Here is a 16,572-nt window from a genome sequence, read left to right on the forward strand (position 1 = left end):
GAAAAAAGAAAAAAAACCCAGAAAACGAATACGTACTTATTCACCGTGTATAACATACAATGTGTGTATATACACTATTACGTATTTAGATAGAAGCGCGTAGGTGTCCGTAAACGTAGTTACATCTAAGCGTATTCACGTGTAAGTATAAACACTCAAACGTAAGCGGACACACAGGACGCCCGTTTACATTTGAAGTTCAGATAAGCGGGTACTTTTTTGGTGTTTGTCCCATACAGTATCTGAGAGCATTTTCCCACAAAAATGATTCGTTGTTTGCCTGAAATTCAACTTGAGCGCGCGTCCCGCGTTTTCGGTGTCAACCCTCGCTGAGGGGCGGATCGTCCTGGTGGCGAGAAGCGCGGCGGCGCGGGAACGTGCGAACTACAAGCCCCACAATGCTGCGCGGGCACCCGGGGCCCTGATAGGCCGCGAGGTGCTTCCGCCCTCCGTCACTTCCGGTCGCGGTGCTGGCGGTTGCCGCAGGCCGGGCGGGAGTGGAGCGCCCGGGGCCGGGGGTCGGAGGCCGCCATGAACTTCTCCGAGGTGTTCAAGCTCTCCGGCCTGCTCTGCAAGTTCTCCCCGGACGGCAAGTACCTGGTGAGCGGCCGCGGGGCCCGGGAGGAGGGGGCAGCTTGGGGGTCCGCGGGTGCGGGCCTCAAGCAGGGGCCCCGGGTTGACACCCGAGGCTGGGGACCCAGGGCACGTGACCCGGGCGGACACCGGGGCTGGGGACTTGACAGATGCCCCAAGCAGGGGCCCCGGGGGAATGGGGCATGGGCAGGTGCCAGCCTCCCTACACCCCAGTTTCCATCTGTCAGAGGCAGGTAATAGCAGTGTTGTCGTCACACATTTGAGGGTACAGAGGATATCAGCTCGTTGTTGTTATTTTGACACATGGGGGGACATACCTAGTTCTGTTGGCTGTAACCTGGTGCAGCGACTTTGTCTTTGCCAGCCCTCCCCGCCCCCCACCATATGGCAAATAAGCGATTGAAATAACCAGCAGTCTCTGCCCGGATGAGTCCAGTCGTCCGCACTGTTGTTTATCCGATTGTTGGGGGTTGTGGTTCTTCATGGCGGGGGGGGGGGGGGCGACCAAATGCTGCTGAAATCTCTGAGCCAGTCTGTGCAGGAAACACACCAGCATCATCAGTGTGTATCCTCGGGACCTGGCGGTATGATTGGCACTGGAAGTCCATTCAGGAAAAGATCAGCCTTATAGAAAGTGTGTCTGTTAAAAAAAAAAAAAAAAAAAAAGAAAGTGTGTCTGTTTAGTTCTGTATGTTAACTCACCGACGCTTCATGACTTTTCAGTTTGAACCTGAACATTCCTGTTCTTTGTCCAGCTCTTTGAAACTGGAACTCCTTTGTGGAGGTATTATCCTAAATACATAAATTAGCATTCTGCTAAGAGATACACAATGTCTTCAGCTTAAAGTTCACCCCCAGAAACCGTGGCGTATTTTTTTGAAACGCTCCCCATAAATTCATTGTTTAAAAAAATCGTCTATGAAAATTCCGGTGAATTATAAAGAGAAAGACTATGTTCCTTTGCTTCATTTTGGTGCTTTTTTTTTTTTTTTTTGGCTTCTCCACCCTGGTGGAAATATGGTGTTACTGGAGTCTTGTTCTTCGAAGCTCTATCCTAAATCCTGAAGAAAGTAGGTCTGTGTTGCCGTTTTTAATATCTTGCAACAGATCTGATAATGGTTTTTCCACGCCATGACACATACTCCCTGTCTTAAGGAGCTCATTGTAACTGATGACAAAGCTACAATGTGACACATGTTCTCAGCTGAAGTTACCCTCCCCTTCTCCTTTTTACAAGGAAAACTCATGAGGTGTGTTTTTTAAACTTTATTTTTGAGAGTGAGAGCGTACGAGTGGGGGAGGGGCAGAGAGAGAGAGAGAGAGAGAGAGAGGGAGGGAGGGAGGGAGAGGGAGAGAGAGAGTCCCAAGCAGGCTCCTCGTCAGCGTCATGGAGCCCACGGCTCAAACTCACAGAACTCACACTCCCTCACAAACCACGAGATCACAAGGAGCCCCCCAGACGCCCTGAGGTTTTTTTCAAAAGGAAAAGGAAGGTTTGGAAAAGGAAAGGAAAAGGTTTGTAAAACACAAACCAATAATTGAGTTTGATCTTGATAAGAACGAAGCAATTAACATTTAAAAATCAGTTCTTGGGGTGCCTGGGTGGCCCAGTCAGTTAAGCGTCCGACTTTGGCTCAGGTCATGATCTCGGGGTGTATGAATTCGAGCCCAGTATTGGGCTCTGTGCTGACAGCTCAGAGCCTGGAGCTGCTTCGGATTCTGTATCTCCCTCTCTCTCTCTGCCCTTCCACTGCTCGCTCGCTCTCCCTCTCTCCCTCTCTCCCTCTCTCAAAAATAAATAAACATTAAAAAAATTTTTTTTTAAAACCAGTTCTTGATTTTTAAACTATAATATAATCTAAAATCAGATAAGTATACCCAAATAATTTGCTTAGATATGGATATTATTAACAAACGTGGACACAGACTGCCTCTTCAAGAAAACAGGATTAACGCTTAAATATCTTCACGGTCAGTACTCAGAATAAGTCCCCGCAGTGGAAGAGAAACCTGCCTGCGTCCCCTCCTGTGTCGGGAAAGCGTCAGCCTGCTGCTGCTCTTCGCCTCTGCTGTCCCGCGGCTGCTGTTACACTCGCCGCACTGCTGACACTTCCCATCACGTTTGCCAGGAGCTGGGGGTGTGTCACAGCACACAAGCCCTCAGGACACCAGCGGGTGCCACACAGCTCAATTCTGGCACCGTCCCCCTGGAGACCCGAGGTGGACCGCCCACCCACTGCATTTTTTTTAATGTTTATTTTCTTGTTTATTTATTTATTTTATTTTTTTTCATTTTTGAGAGAGAAAGAGCATGAGCAGGGGTGCGGCAGAGAGGGGGGCAGGATCTGCAGCGGGCTCCGTGCTGACAGCAGTGAGCCCGATGTGGGGCTGGAACTCCTGAAGCGTGAGATCGTGACGTGAGCCCAAGGCGGGCGCTTCACCAGCTGTGCCCCCCCACGCGCCCCTGTGCCCCCCACTTCAGATTCCAGCCAGAGCTGCGGGTCCTCGAGCTCCCCACAACTTCCGTCTGCCTGGGCCACCAGTCAGAGGCTCCCACAGGCCCCTCCTCGGGTTCGGCTGATTTGCCAGAGTGGCTCACAGAACTCAGACACTTGTGCTAAAGGAGACCAGAGAGGATCCAGGTGAACAGACAGGTGAAGAGATCCAGAAGACAAGGTCCAGGAGGGTCCCGAGTGCAGGAGCCGCTGTCCCCGTGGGGGTGGGTGCGTCACCTGCCCTGTGTGCCTGTGTTCACCGGCCTGGAGCTCTCTGAACACTGTCCTGTTGGCATTTTACAGAGGATTCCTCGTGATGAATTATTAACTCCGCTTCTAGCCCTCCTCCCCTCTCTGGAGAAGGGGGAGTGGGACTGAACATTCCAAGCTTCTAATCATGGCTGGTATTTCTGGTGGCCAGGAGCCCACCTAGAGTTGCCTCGTTAGAACAAAAGACGCTCCTACCACCCAGGACGTTTCAAGGACCCGAGGAGTCCTGTGCCAGGGCCTGGGGGCAGGGACAAATACGTATTTTTCTGTTGCCTCGTCCTTATGTCTCCGTGGTCCTTCTCACCAAGGACCCTGAGGCCCCCGTCCGCACTCCCTGTGCCTTGTCTGCCGGTGGTTAAAGCAGCAGAGTGCTGGCTTAGTTCACAGAAGAGCTGGTCCCACGCTGTGTCCTGCTTTAGTTTTTAATACGCGAGTCAGAAAGTAAAAAATGACCTAGTAGAGAGTTTTAACAGAACGTCTTATCTTGGAGCAGTGTCAACACATAGTTTGTGTATTTCAACCTTGTCTTCTCGTGAACCCTTATCCTTAGAGGGGGTGACAGTCTGGGAACATGAGGCCGTCCAGGCAGGAAATACATCCGGAAGGACAGAGGGAGCTAGCATTCCTGGACGGCGGGGAGCACCGACTCCTGAGCTCCCTTCCCTGAGACTGTTAGACCATCGTGGGCTTTTTTTCCCCGTCTTTAGGCTTCTTGCGTCCAGTACCGCTTAGTGGTCCGGGATGTGCACACCCTCCAGATCCTCCACCTGTACACGTGCCTGGACCAGATCCAGCACATCGAGTGGTCGGCGGACTCCCTCTTCATCCTGTGCGCCATGTACAAGCGGGGGCAGGTTCAGGTGCGCCGAGCCAGGGGCTCTTGCCTGAGGGTGACCCCGGGAAGGAGCGAGCCTCTTCTGTGCCCTTGTAGTTTGAGAAAAAAGGCGAGGCGGCTCAAGCCGGTTTCCTCTTAAAATTATAACAGGAAAACACTTAACTAGCCTTAACGTGTCATCAGGTAGAATTCAGTAAGAGGAAGTGTCTGCAGACAGCTGTCTAGAAGCTTGGGCCTCACGGGTTTGGGGAAGCGCGAAGACGCGTTTCTAGCAGATCTGAAGTTTCCCCGAAGGAGCTTGGAGGGCTGGCCGAAGGACTTTAAAACCAACACTGTGAGGTCCCCCGGGAGCGTGGCTTTTGTGCCGCGGTCCGGCTCCAGCCCTGCCTTGTGGCGGATGTGGAATCGCGCCCTGTGTCCTGGCCGTGTGCCGTTGAACCGGCTGTTTTCCAGCTTGATGCGCGTGCGCTCATGTTGTGGGTCTGCGTTTCTGTCCGTTGCGAATCCAGGTGTGGTCCCTGGAGCAGCCGGAGTGGCACTGCAGGATCGACGAGGGCTCGGCCGGGCTGGTGGCCTCCTGCTGGAGCCCCGACGGCCGCCACATCCTCAACACAACCGAGTTCCACGTAAGTGCAAAGGCCCCGGGCACACGTCGGCGAGCAGAGGAGGGTGACTCCTCGCGCCTTTCTCCGGAAGTTGCTGGGTAGCGGTCAGGCGGGTGAATTTTGGAGAACGATGTGTATCTTTCAGATATACATATATGGGGAGAGAGGGAGAGACGGAGAAAGATGTGTGTCTTAGGTCGACACGGTTGTTATATGATCTTTCTGCCCAAATTTAAGGAAAAGTAACGCGGGTTTTAAATGACAGGATTTAAGAATTAAACAGGGGGCGCCTGGGTGGCGCAGTCGGTTAAGCGTCCGACTTCAGCCAGGTCACGATCTCGCCGTCCGTGAGTTCGAGCCCCGCGTCAGGCTCTGGGCTGATGGCTCGGAGCCTGGAGCCTGTTTCCGATTCTGTGTCTCCCTCTCTCTCTGCCCCTCCCCCGTTCATGCTCTGTCTCTCTCTGTCCTAAAAATAAATAAAAAACGTTGAAAAAAAAATTTTTTTAAAAAGAATTAAACAGTTCCTTTACTTCAGCGGTAGAAGATGAATTCACTACGATCAGCTTTACATCTTTAAGATGCCTGACCTGTGACCGCGGTCACTGCTGCGTCCTGTCCAGTCACTGCTGCATCCTGTCCGAGACTCGCTGGGGCTCCTCCCCCCCCCCCCCCCCCCCCCCCTAGGGAATTTGCACATATAAGGTGTTGGGGTAGAAGGTCTTTGGTGTCAGCAGTGTTGTTTTCAAAGACAGAAAAATGCGCAGATCCCGTTAACGATGTGCCGCCTTTTGAGGGGGCGTCATGACCCAGCGTGTGGGCCCGAACCCCCAGGCCTGGGCTGCCCGGTGCCCTGCAGGAGCCCCGCCCCAGGCTGCAGAGGGGACAGTGCGTGCATGGTGCATGTGGCGAGGGCGAGTGTCTGTGCCCAGCCATGAGGTGCCGGGCGACCCTGTGGGATGTCATCATCGGGTCTTTTTCAAGTTGGCATCATGTGGGAGGAGGTCTCTGTCCAGCCATGAGGGGGCGGCTGAGTCGGCTGCCTCAGACGGCCGTGTGGCTTCACGTACCTTCTGTTTCGGTTTCAGACCCGCTTTTGATGTGGTGTCTGCTCATACAGGCTGTCGGAGACTGAGCAGGACACAGGGCACTTGGTTTCCTTGCGGTGCACATGGTGACTTTTCATTCATTCATTCATTTTTAATTTGAGAGAGAGTGGGGGTGGGGGGCAGAGAGAGAGGGAGGGAGGGAGGGAGAATCTTGAGCAGGCTCCATACGCTCGGTGCAGAGCCCAGTGAGAGGCTCGATCTCACGCGAGATCATGACCTGAGCTGAAATCCGGAGTCAGACAGAAAGTGGACCGAGACCCAGAGCTGCACACGTTGGCCTTTTAAAGACGTTTGCAACTTGGAAGTTTTCAGACGTGTTGAACTGTTTATACGGCCTCACCCGACAGTCTTCGTGATTAGAATTCTTGGGGCCAGAATCCAGTGTCCAGACGGGCGTGTGCCAGGGCCTCCCTGCCTCCTGTACACGAATGTGACAGGCCCTTTGCACAGGGTCCCCGAGGGTAAAGCACTGTGTGCCCCAACCCACCCACGAGGCCCAGAGCAGGGCTGCCTGCATGCCCCACAGAGGCGGGACGGACCCTGCGTTCTGTGTTAACCCTTTCTTGCTTTCCTTTCGGTCGTGTGTGTGTGTGTGTGTGTGTGTGCGTGCGTGTGTGCGCACGTGTGCGCATGCACAACGAGCGTATACACTGTTGCTTGCTTTGCATCTGTTTCAAGTTTGCTGACGCGAGTTCGTCCTCTGTATTCCGGGGTGGTTCCCTTCGCCCTCGGTGTTCGTCCGTCTGGAAGGTGTGGCTCACTCTGCTGTTCCTCGCAGGGGAAGTCACGGCACACCCGTCTGCCCTCTGCTGCTGCTGGTGTTCAAGGGGGTAGGGGCCACGGTGCCGGGAGTATATTGTACGTGACCTATATTGAGGCACCCTGTCGGGGGTAGCCTGGGGGACTGCCTGCTTATAGTAGATGGCATTTGACTTTCCAAAGCTTTTTACCAGGATTTAAACTGACTGCCAGTCCTGGGGCGCCTGGGGAGCTCAGTCTGTTAAGCGTCTGACTTTGGCTCAGGTCATAACCTCACAGTTCGTGAGTTTGAGCCCCGAGTCAGGCTTTGTGCTGACAGCTCAGAGCCTGGAGCCTGCTTCAGATTCGGTCTCCTCCCCACCCCCCACTCTTTCTCTGCCCTTCCCCTGCTAGCAGTCTGTCTCTCCCAAAATTAAATAAACATTAAAAAAAAAAAAAGAAATTCTAATTTCCTTCTAAGTTCATTCAAGTTCCTGACAACACGAGTCTAATTTTATTTACTATTATTATTTTTTAAAGTTTTATTTTTATTTAAGTAATCTCTACATCCAACATGGGGCTTGAACTCACAACCCGGAGATCATGAGTCACATACTTCCCCAACTGAGCCAGCCAGGTGCCCCAGCATGAATCTAATTTTAAAAAACAACTTCGGGGCCACGGGGGTGGCTCCGTCGGTTGAGCGTCCAACCTCAGCTCGGGTCGTGATCTCACGGTCTGTGAGTTCAAGCCCCGCGTCGGGCTCTGTGCTGACAGCTCGGAGCCTGGAGCCTGCTTCGGATTCTGTGTCTCCCTCTCTCTCTGCCCCGAACCCACTCGCATTCTGTCTCTGTCTCTCTCAAAAATAGATAGATAGATAGATAGATAGATAGGTAGGTAGGTGATAGGTAGGTAGGTGCCAGGCCAGTGGAGCTACAGAGGAAGTGCATTGTGGTTTCACTTGTCGTTTCCTGACTATTGGTGAGGTTGAGTGCTTTCATACCTTGTTTTACACACATGCACACTCTCGCACACTTGATTAATATGCGCTTCAGGTTCCTGTGGACTGTGTGGTGTGAGGAAGGGATCCACGTCTATCTTTTCCAACGACGTTTATCAAGAACGGAATTTCTTTATGTTTACGTAAAATTTCCGATTTTCCTTCCTGTTTCCGCTGTTGGCACGCCGGTTTGCCGGGCCGCACTGTTTACACCCCCGGGTGTGTAGCGTGTCGGTGTCTGTGGGGCTGCCCCCTCCCGTTGCCCTTGTGGTGTCGGTTTGTTTACTGTACTTGTGGGGTGCTGTTACCAGCTGCGCTCGGACTGAGGATGTTAGGTCTTCACGCCAGTGGAACCTTGATTGTAACTCATCGTTCGTTGTCCCTCGTGGATCTTTTTGCCTCACAAACCTGTTTTGTCAGCTGTTCGCCTAGCCTGTGGCTCTCGTGGTTTTTCTTTTTCACTCTGTTACTTTTCCACCTTCCCGTGTCCTTAAATTTCAGTGTCTGTCTGTGTTGTAAACAGCCCGTAGCTGCCTCAAAAAAAAATAAGCCGAAAACCTTTTTCTTACGTGTCCACAAAGCCAGTTAAAACCACCGACGAGCACCATTCACCCCTTGAGGCGCGCAGCTCAGCCAGAACGTGGACAGCCCCGTCCGCGCCCACCGCTGCTCCCGGATAGCCACTGCCTGCTTGCTGTCCACATTCTCTGTCGGTGGGGCCACGTGGCGTGGGGGGCTCTGTTTGGCCTCTGTCACCCAGCGCTGTGCTGTCACTGAGGGTATCAGCGGCGGTCCCTCGTGGCCGGGCGCCATTCCGTGGCACGGGGACACGGCATCTGCTTTCCGTCCACCATCTGGCAGGCCGTGGGCGCTTTCCCGTGGGCGCCGTCCGGAACGAGCTGCTGGGACGCACGTCATTTGACTCGGGTAAATCCCTAGGAGGGGGTGCCAGGGGGGGCGCGTGCCGAACGCTTCAGGAAACTGCCGACTGCTCTCTAACGTGGCTGCCCCCCAGGTTAGAGCTCAGGTGTCCACACTCTCACGACCCTCGACACGCGTCAGTGTGGTTTTCTACTGTAGTCAGTCTTGTGTTGTGGTGTCTCCCTGTGGTTTTTTGTTTTTGTTTTTGTTTTAAGTTTATTTATTTTGAGAAAGAGAGAGACAGCACAAATGGGGAAGAGGCAGAGAGAGAGAGAGAGGGAGGGGGAGAGAGAGAGAGAGAGAGAGAGAGAGAGAGAGAGAGAGAGAGAGAATCCCAAGCAGGCTCCTAGCTGTCGGCACACAGCCCGACATGGGGCTCGATCTCACAAACCCAGAGATCATGACCTGAGCTGAAGTCGGACGCCCAGCCACCTGAGCCTCCCAGACGCCCCTGCCTGTGGTTTCAGTTTGCATTGTCCTCATGACTAATGCCATTAGGCCTCTGTCACATGCCCGTTATCGTAGGACTTGTCTGTTCGTTTCTTTACCGGGTGGCTAGTCACGTTACTCAACTGTGAAGTTTTTTCTACTATATTCTGGAGGCGGGTCCTTTCCTAGACACGCACCTGGCAAGTGTTTTCTCCTACAGCTTGCCCTCTCAGTTAGTTAACAGCTTCTTTTAAAGAGCAGAAATGTTTCCTTTTAATGGAGTCTAACGGATCAGGTTTTTTTGTTTTGTTTTTTTTTATGTTTTGTGCATCTAAAGAAATCCCCACCCAACCCAAGATCTGAAAAGAGTTTATTCTGTTTTCTTCTAGAAGTTTTATGGTTTGGGCTCCTAAGTGTAAACATAGGACCTGTTTTGAGTTTAGATCTTTTCCACTCGCACTTCTGTCAAAAACCGGTTGCCTGTGTGTGTGCAGGTCTGTTTCCGGATTCTGTCTTGTTCCATTGACCTATTAGCCTCGCTTTGTGCGAACAGCATACTCTCTGATTATAGTACTTTACAGTAAATCTGGAAACCAGGGCAGTGTGTTTTCCAGCGTTGTCCTTGTTCAGAGTCAGCTGTTGGACGCTCGTCAAGTAGTGAACTGCCACGTCAGCCAACGGGAAGGGCACGGAGACCGTTTTTAGAAACAAAACTAGGAATCGGGGTTAAGAAATTCTGGTTATTCCCTTTTAAACTCTAATGGGATCTAGGGGGTCATAGAACCTCAATATTAGATGTAAATGTAGACGGGTGTTTGAACGCTTAAAAGGTATACTGTGGGCTTTTCCTGGGGACGGGTGTCCGTGACCACCCCGCCAGGCACGCGGGCCGGGAGAGGAGGGGACGGCCGGCTGACAGAGCGGTCACCCCCAGAAACCCTGTGGGGAAGCAGCCGTGCAGAGAGGCCACCGCACGGGCCCTTCTGCCCCCACCTCCTGCTCACGAGTCTGCTGAGGCAGAGGACCAAGCAGGTTGACCTCGCTCAGTCCCCGGGACACCCACCGTCCTGGACAGCTTGCCTGCCGGCGTCTGCACGTTTGTTAGGAGAGGAAAACCGCAGTTACTTTGAAATTTTAAACTAAATGCACTTATATTCGACTTTGTGTCGCTCACGCAATACAGTTACAAAAAGAAAACCAAACACCAGGAGCATGAAATTAAAGGACGGGAGACTGGGGGTGGGGGGGGAGACACCCAGGAGCAGCTACTGTTCTTAATTCTGCAGTAAACCTCTTACTGGGTCACTGATGCCTGTCTGTGACTTAACCGCCGTCTTCCTGGCTGCTAAACCTGCACCGTTTCTCTTTCCCCTTCTCGACAGCTGCGGATAACTGTCTGGTCCTTGTGCACAAAGTCCGTGTCTTACATCAAATACCCCAAAGCCTGCCAGCAGGGTGAGTCGGCCGAAGCTGATTTGGAAGCCGTTTCCTTGTTGTTTTTGTTCAGGGCCCGGGGGCGGGGGAGGGGTGGGGGGGAGAGGGACACTTTTTTAATACAGAAAAGTTACGGGCGCAGTAGTCTCAGCGGCTTATCAGCGTGTGGCCAGCTTCTTTCTCTACGCCCAGACCTGCTGATGCTTCGTCTGTGAATAGTTCCGTGTGTGTCTCCCGAGGACAAGGGCTCCCCTTTCAAGATAGAACCACAGTGGTTTAAAGGACCTCAGAGAAGTAGGCTTTACGTGCGGTTCCCTTCCTGTCGTAGGACTGGGGATCAGGTCCCTTCGGTTGATGTGTGTCCCAGGACCTACCCCCCCCCCCCAAGTTCTGCACTTCAAGCCTCCAGACTTCTGTTGGCCAGCTCTGTGGTCTCTGTGCTGGGGAGAGGGCGGCCGCCCCGCCCAGCCGGCCACCGCGGGACTTGGTTGGACCGCGGAGAGCGAGTGGGGTGCCCATCCCTGAATCGTGAAGTTGCCGCGATGTGTGCAGACAGCAGTGCCTCGTGTGTTCTTGTGGCTCACGAAGTGTGAGCTGTGGCCTGGGGCCTTGCGACTAACACAGAACGGAAAATACGGTTTCACATTTTCAACCAAAGCTTATTTCTAAACTCCGACCTTACGTTTTCTTCTCCCGAGTAAATTCAAAAGTACACGTAGGAAGTTGGGGCGCCTGTGTGGCTCAGTCGGCCGGCTGAGTGTCCGCCTTGGGCTCAGCTCGTGATCTCTCCTCTCCCAGGTTCAAGCCCACGTCGGGCTCTGTGCTGTCGGGGCGGAGTCCGCTTCGGTTCCCGTCTCCCTCTCTCTCTGCCCCCGCCCCCCCCCCCCCCCCCCCCCCCCCCCCCCCCCCCCCCCCCCCCAGCTGTTGCTTTCTCTCGGTCTCAAAAGTAAATAAGATATTCTTTTAAAAAAGTAAAACTGGGTGTAATGAGAAGCTGACAAGCTGGCTGAGCTCCCTAGGATTTGTGCTCCAAAAACGACGATCCGTCAGGAGCTGCATTTTCAGTGACACTTTGTGGTTCTTCGGGGGCCCGGTTCCTGTGGTTTTCCCTCAGATCCCTTGCCGGTCGGGGGTCGGGGGGTCCCTGGGCTGCTGCACCGAGGCCGCGGTCTCCCTCTCCGCCCCGCCGTCTGGCTGCAGGCGCCCGTCCCTCCCCGTGACCCCTGCCTCTGGTTTCTCACCGCTCCCTGGGGCTGCAGCGGGGTGTCCCTCTCCTCCCGCCAGGGGTCTCCTTTACCCGGGACGGCCGCTACATGGCGCTGGCGGAGCGGCGCGACTGCCAGGACCACGTGAGCGTCTTCGTCTGCAGCGACTGGCAGCTCCTGCGGGTAGGGGGTGCGCTGCCGGCCATGGGGCAGGGGCAGCTGACGCCTTGCGTCTCCGAGGCCCGGGCACCTTTGGGAGGGGTCGCGGCAGCGCCATCTCGTGGAGGGCGGGTCACCGGAGGGCATGGCCCGGGGGGTGGGGGGGGGGCCTGCCGGTGAGTGGGGCGGCCACTGTCCTCTTGTCAGGGCTGTGCGGTTTGCCCAGGGGCTGCTGCCCCGGGAGGGTCTGCTCTGGGTCAGCCTCCAGGGGCCCCGGCCGGGTGCGCGGGGCCCTCCTCCCCTGGCCGGGCTCAGCTAAACGGGTCGGGTGGGTACGGAGAGGCCTTCGGACTGGCAGTGACCCTCCTGCCAGAGCACAGAGGCGGCCCCATCGACCCGGGCACGGGGTGTCCTGGCGGGATCTCGCGGAGCTGATCTTCCAGGAGTGAGGCCGAGCCAGGCCGGAACCGGGAGGGAGAGGGGGGCGGTGCCAGGCCTCGGGAGCTGCATCACAGCCAGCGGTGCTGGGCACCGTCCTACCTGGTGGGCTCCACCTGGGCCCGCCTGGGGCCTCCTGAGTGCTCAGGCAGGATTTTAACGACAGAAGGACAGGGCTGGAGACATTGTCCGCTTCTGTACAAGGAAATTAAATACTAAACGTGTTCCCAACGTCAGTGATAAAATGTGTATTTGTTCAAGAAAACACTTTCGAATTTAATGTTTCTCTGTCTTGCTTTGGAAGCACTTTGACACAGAGACCCAGGACCTCGCAGGGATCGAGTGGGCCCCAAACGGCTGTGTGCTGGCAGTGTGGGACACCTGCCTGGAGGTATGCAGGGTGACCAGGCAGACCCTGTGTGTTGGGGCGCTTTGACCTGTGTTTACCCGAGGCTTTCTGAATGTGGAGGCTCGGTCGGCTCACCAGGCTCCGAGGCCAAGCCCAGCCCTTTGACCAGCGAGTCCTTACGTTTGCGGCCAAGGTCCCCACTGTCCCTTGTGCGGGAGGGCCTGTCCTGCTCCACCGGTCTTCCTTCTGACCTCCCGCTGGCCATCGGCTGTGTCCCCATCCCACCCCCCCACACCCCCACACCCCCACACCCCCCCCATGCTCCGGTCAGGGTGAGTGTCAACATCTGCACGGTCTCTTGCAGTACAAGGTCCTGCTCTACTCCTTGGACGGCCGGCTCTTGTCCGCGTACTGTGCCTACGAGTGGTCCCTGGGCGTCAAGTCTGTGGCCTGGAGCCCCAGCAGTCAGTTCCTGGCCATCGGAAGCTATGACGGGAAGGTGAGACCGAGTAGCACACGTGGAGATGCTGCGGGCACGGCGCCCGCCAGGGGCCCTCACGTGCACTCTCCCCCCTCAGGTGCGCATCCTTAATCACGTGACTTGGAAAATGATCACAGATTTCGGGCACCCAGCCACCATTAGCAATCCCAAAATAGTAAGTCTGGAATGCATGTTTGTTTGTTTGTTTGTTTCTTTCTTTCTCTCTTTCTCTCTTTCTCTCTCTCTGTCTCTCTCTCTCTCTTTCTTTATGAAATTTATTGTCAACTTGCTTTCCATGCAACACCCAGTGCTCATCCCAACAGGTGACCTCCTCAGTGCCCATCACCCACTTTCCCCTCCCTCCCACCCCCCATAAACCCTCAGTTTGTTCTCAGCTTTTAGGAGTCTCTTATGTTTTGGCTCCCTCCCTCTCTAACCATTTTTCCCCCCTTCTCCTCCCCCCTGGTCTTCTGTTAAGTTTCTCAGGATCCACATAAGAGTGAAAACATATGGTATCTGTCTTTGTCTGTATGGCTTATTTCACTTAGCATAACACTCTCCAGTTCCATCCATGTTGCTACAAAGGGCCAGATTTCATTCTTTCTCATTGCCACGTAGTATTCCATTGTGTATATAAACCACAATTTCTTTATCCATTCATCAGTTGATGGACATGTAGGCTCTTTCCATAAGTTGGCTATTGTTGAAAGTGCTGCTATAAACATTGAGGTACAAGTGCCCCTCTGCATCAGCACTCCTGGATCCCTTGGGTAAATTCCTAGCAGTGCTATTGCTGGGTCATCGGGTAGATCTATTTTTAATTTTTTGAGGAGCGGCTGCACCAGTTTGCATTCCCACCAACAGTGCAAGAGGGTTCCCGTTTCTCCACATCCTCTCCAGCATCTATAGTCTTCTGATTTGTTCATTTTAGCCATTCTGACCGGCGTGAGGTAGTGTCTCAGTGTGGTTTTGATTTTTATTTCCCTGATGAGGAGCGACGTTGAGCATCTTTTCATGTGCCTGTTGGCCATCTGGATGTCTTCTTTAGAGAAGTGTCTATTCATGCTTTCTGTCCATTTCTTCACTGGATTATTTGTTTTTCGGGTGTGGAGTTTGGTGAGTTCTTTATAGATTTGGATACTAGCCCTTTGTCCAATATGTCATTTGCAAATACCTTTTCCCATTCCGTTGGTTGCCTTTTAGTTTTGTTGATTGTTTCCTTTGCTATGCAGAAGCTTTTTATCTTCATGAGGTCCCAGTAGTTCGTTTTTGCTTTTAATTCCCTTGCCTTTGGGGATGTGTCAAGTAAGAAATTGCTGCGGCTGAAGTCAGAGAGGTTTTTCCCTGCTTTCTCCTCTAGGGTTTTGATGGTTTCCTGTCTCACATTTAGGTCCTTCATCCATTTTGAGGTTTTTTTTGTGAATGGTGTGAGAAAGTGGTCTAGTTTCATCCTTCTGCATGTTGCTGTCCAGTTCTCCCAGCACCATTTGTTAAAGAGACTGTCTTTTTTCCGTTGGATATTCTTTCCTACTTTGTCAAAGATTAGTTGGCCATATTTTTGTGGGTCTAGTTCTGGGGTTTCTGTTCTATTCCATTGGTCTATGTGTCTGTTTTTGTTTTTTGTTTTTTAACATTTATTTATTTTTGAGACAGAGAGAGACAGAGCATGAGCAGGGGAGGGTCAGAGAGAGAGGGAGACACAGAATCCGAAATAGGCTCCAGGCTCTGAGCTGTCAGCCCAGAACCCGATGTGGGGCTCGAACTCACGGACCGCGAGATCATGACCTGAGCCGAAGTCGGACACCCAACCAACTGAGCCACCCAGGCGCCCCTGTGTGTCTGTTTTTGTGCCAATACCATGCTGTCCTGATGATGACAGCTTTGTAGTAGAGGCTAAAGTCTGGGATTGTGATGCCTCCTGCTTTGATTTTCTTCTTCAGTATTACTTTGGCTATCCGGGGTCTTTTGTGGTTCCATACAAATTTTAGGATTGCTTGTTCTAGCTTCAAGAAGAATGCTGGTGCAATTTTGATTGGGATTGCATTGAATGTGTAGATGGCTTTGGGTAGTATTGACATTTTAACAATATTTATTCTTTCAATCCATGAGCACAGAATGTTTTTCCATTTCTTTGTAACTTCTTCAATTTCCCTCATAAGGTTTCTGTAGTTTTCAGCATACAGATCTTTTACATCTTTGGTTAGGTTTATTCCTAGGTATTTTATGCTTCTTGGTGCAATTGTGAATGGGATCAGTTTCTTTATTTGTCTTTCTGCTGCCTCATTATTAGCGTAGAAGAATGCAACTGATTTCTGTACATTGATTTTGTATCCTGCGACTTTGATGAATTCATGTATCAGTTGTAGCAGACTTTTGGTGGAGTCTGTCAGGTTTTCCATGTATAATATCATGTCATCTGCAAACAGTGAAAGCTTGACTTCATCTTTGCCAATTTTGATGCCTTTGATTTCCTTTTGTTGTCTGGTTGCTGATGCTAGAACTTCCCACACTATGTTAAACAACAGCAGTGAGAGTGGACATCCCTGTCGTGTTCCTGATCTCAGGGAAAAAGCTCTCAGTTTTTCCCTGTTGAGGATGATGTTAGCTGTGGGCTTTTCATAAATGGCTTTTATGCTGTTTAAGATATGTTCCTTCTATCCCGACTTTCTCAAGGGTTTTTATTAAGAAAGGATGCTGAATTTTGTCAAATGCTTTTTCTGCATCGATTGAGAGGATCATATGGTTCTTATCTTTTCTTTTATTAATGTGATGTATCACATTGATTGATTTGCGAATGTTGAACCAGCCCTGCAGCCCAGGAATGAATCCCACTTGATCATGGTGAATAATTCTTTTTATATGCTTTTGAATTCGATTTGCTAGTATCTTATTGAGAATTTTGCATCCATATTCATCAGGGATATTGGCCTGTAGTTCTCTTTTTTTACTGGGTCTCTGTCTGGTTTAGGAATCAAAGTAATGCTGGCTTCATAGAATGAGTCTGGAAGTTTTCCTTCCCTTTCTATTTTTTGGAATAGCTTGAGAAGGATAGGTATTATCTCTGCTTTAAATGTCTGGTAGAATTCCCCTGGGAAGCCATTGGGAAGCCATCTGGTCCTGGACTGTTATTTGTTGGGAGATTTTGGATAACTGATTCAATTTCTTCGCTGGTTATGGGTCTGTTCAAGCTTTCTATTTCTTCCTGTTTGAGTTTTGGAAGTGTGTGCGTGTTTAGGAATTTGTCCATTTCTTCCAGGTTGTCCAGTTTGTTGGCATGTAATTTTTCATAGTATTCCCTGATAATTGCTTGTATTTCTGAGGGATTGGTTGTAATAATTCCATTTTCATTCATGATTTTGTGTATTTGGGTCATCTCCCTTTTCTTTTTGAGAAGCCTGGCTAGAGGTTTATCAATTTTGTTTATTTTTTCAAAAAACCAACTCTTGGTTTCATTGATCTGCTCTACAGTTTTTTTTTTTTTTTTTTTCAACATTTTTTATTTATTTTTGGGAC

The 16,572-nt window shown here is 51.8% G+C and overlaps 1 protein-coding gene across 1 annotated transcript in view; it reads left to right on the forward strand.

Moving 5' to 3' along the window:
• The first annotated feature begins 435 nt into the window (after positions 1-435).
• The window catches only part of WRAP73 (WD repeat containing, antisense to TP73), a 22,897-nt gene continuing 6,760 nt past the window's right edge, over positions 436-16,572 (forward strand). Inside the window, 8 exon segments of the mRNA XM_049618222.1 lie at positions 436-600; positions 4,067-4,219; positions 4,704-4,820; positions 10,376-10,448; positions 11,712-11,815; positions 12,534-12,620; positions 12,943-13,077; positions 13,157-13,234. Coding sequence (XP_049474179.1) covers positions 532-600; positions 4,067-4,219; positions 4,704-4,820; positions 10,376-10,448; positions 11,712-11,815; positions 12,534-12,620; positions 12,943-13,077; positions 13,157-13,234 — 816 coding nt within the window. The 5' untranslated portion in view covers positions 436-531.

This window comes from Panthera uncia (assembly GCF_023721935.1).
Source record: "Panthera uncia isolate 11264 chromosome C1 unlocalized genomic scaffold, Puncia_PCG_1.0 HiC_scaffold_4, whole genome shotgun sequence".
NCBI classification, from domain to species: Eukaryota; Metazoa; Chordata; class Mammalia; order Carnivora; family Felidae; genus Panthera; species Panthera uncia.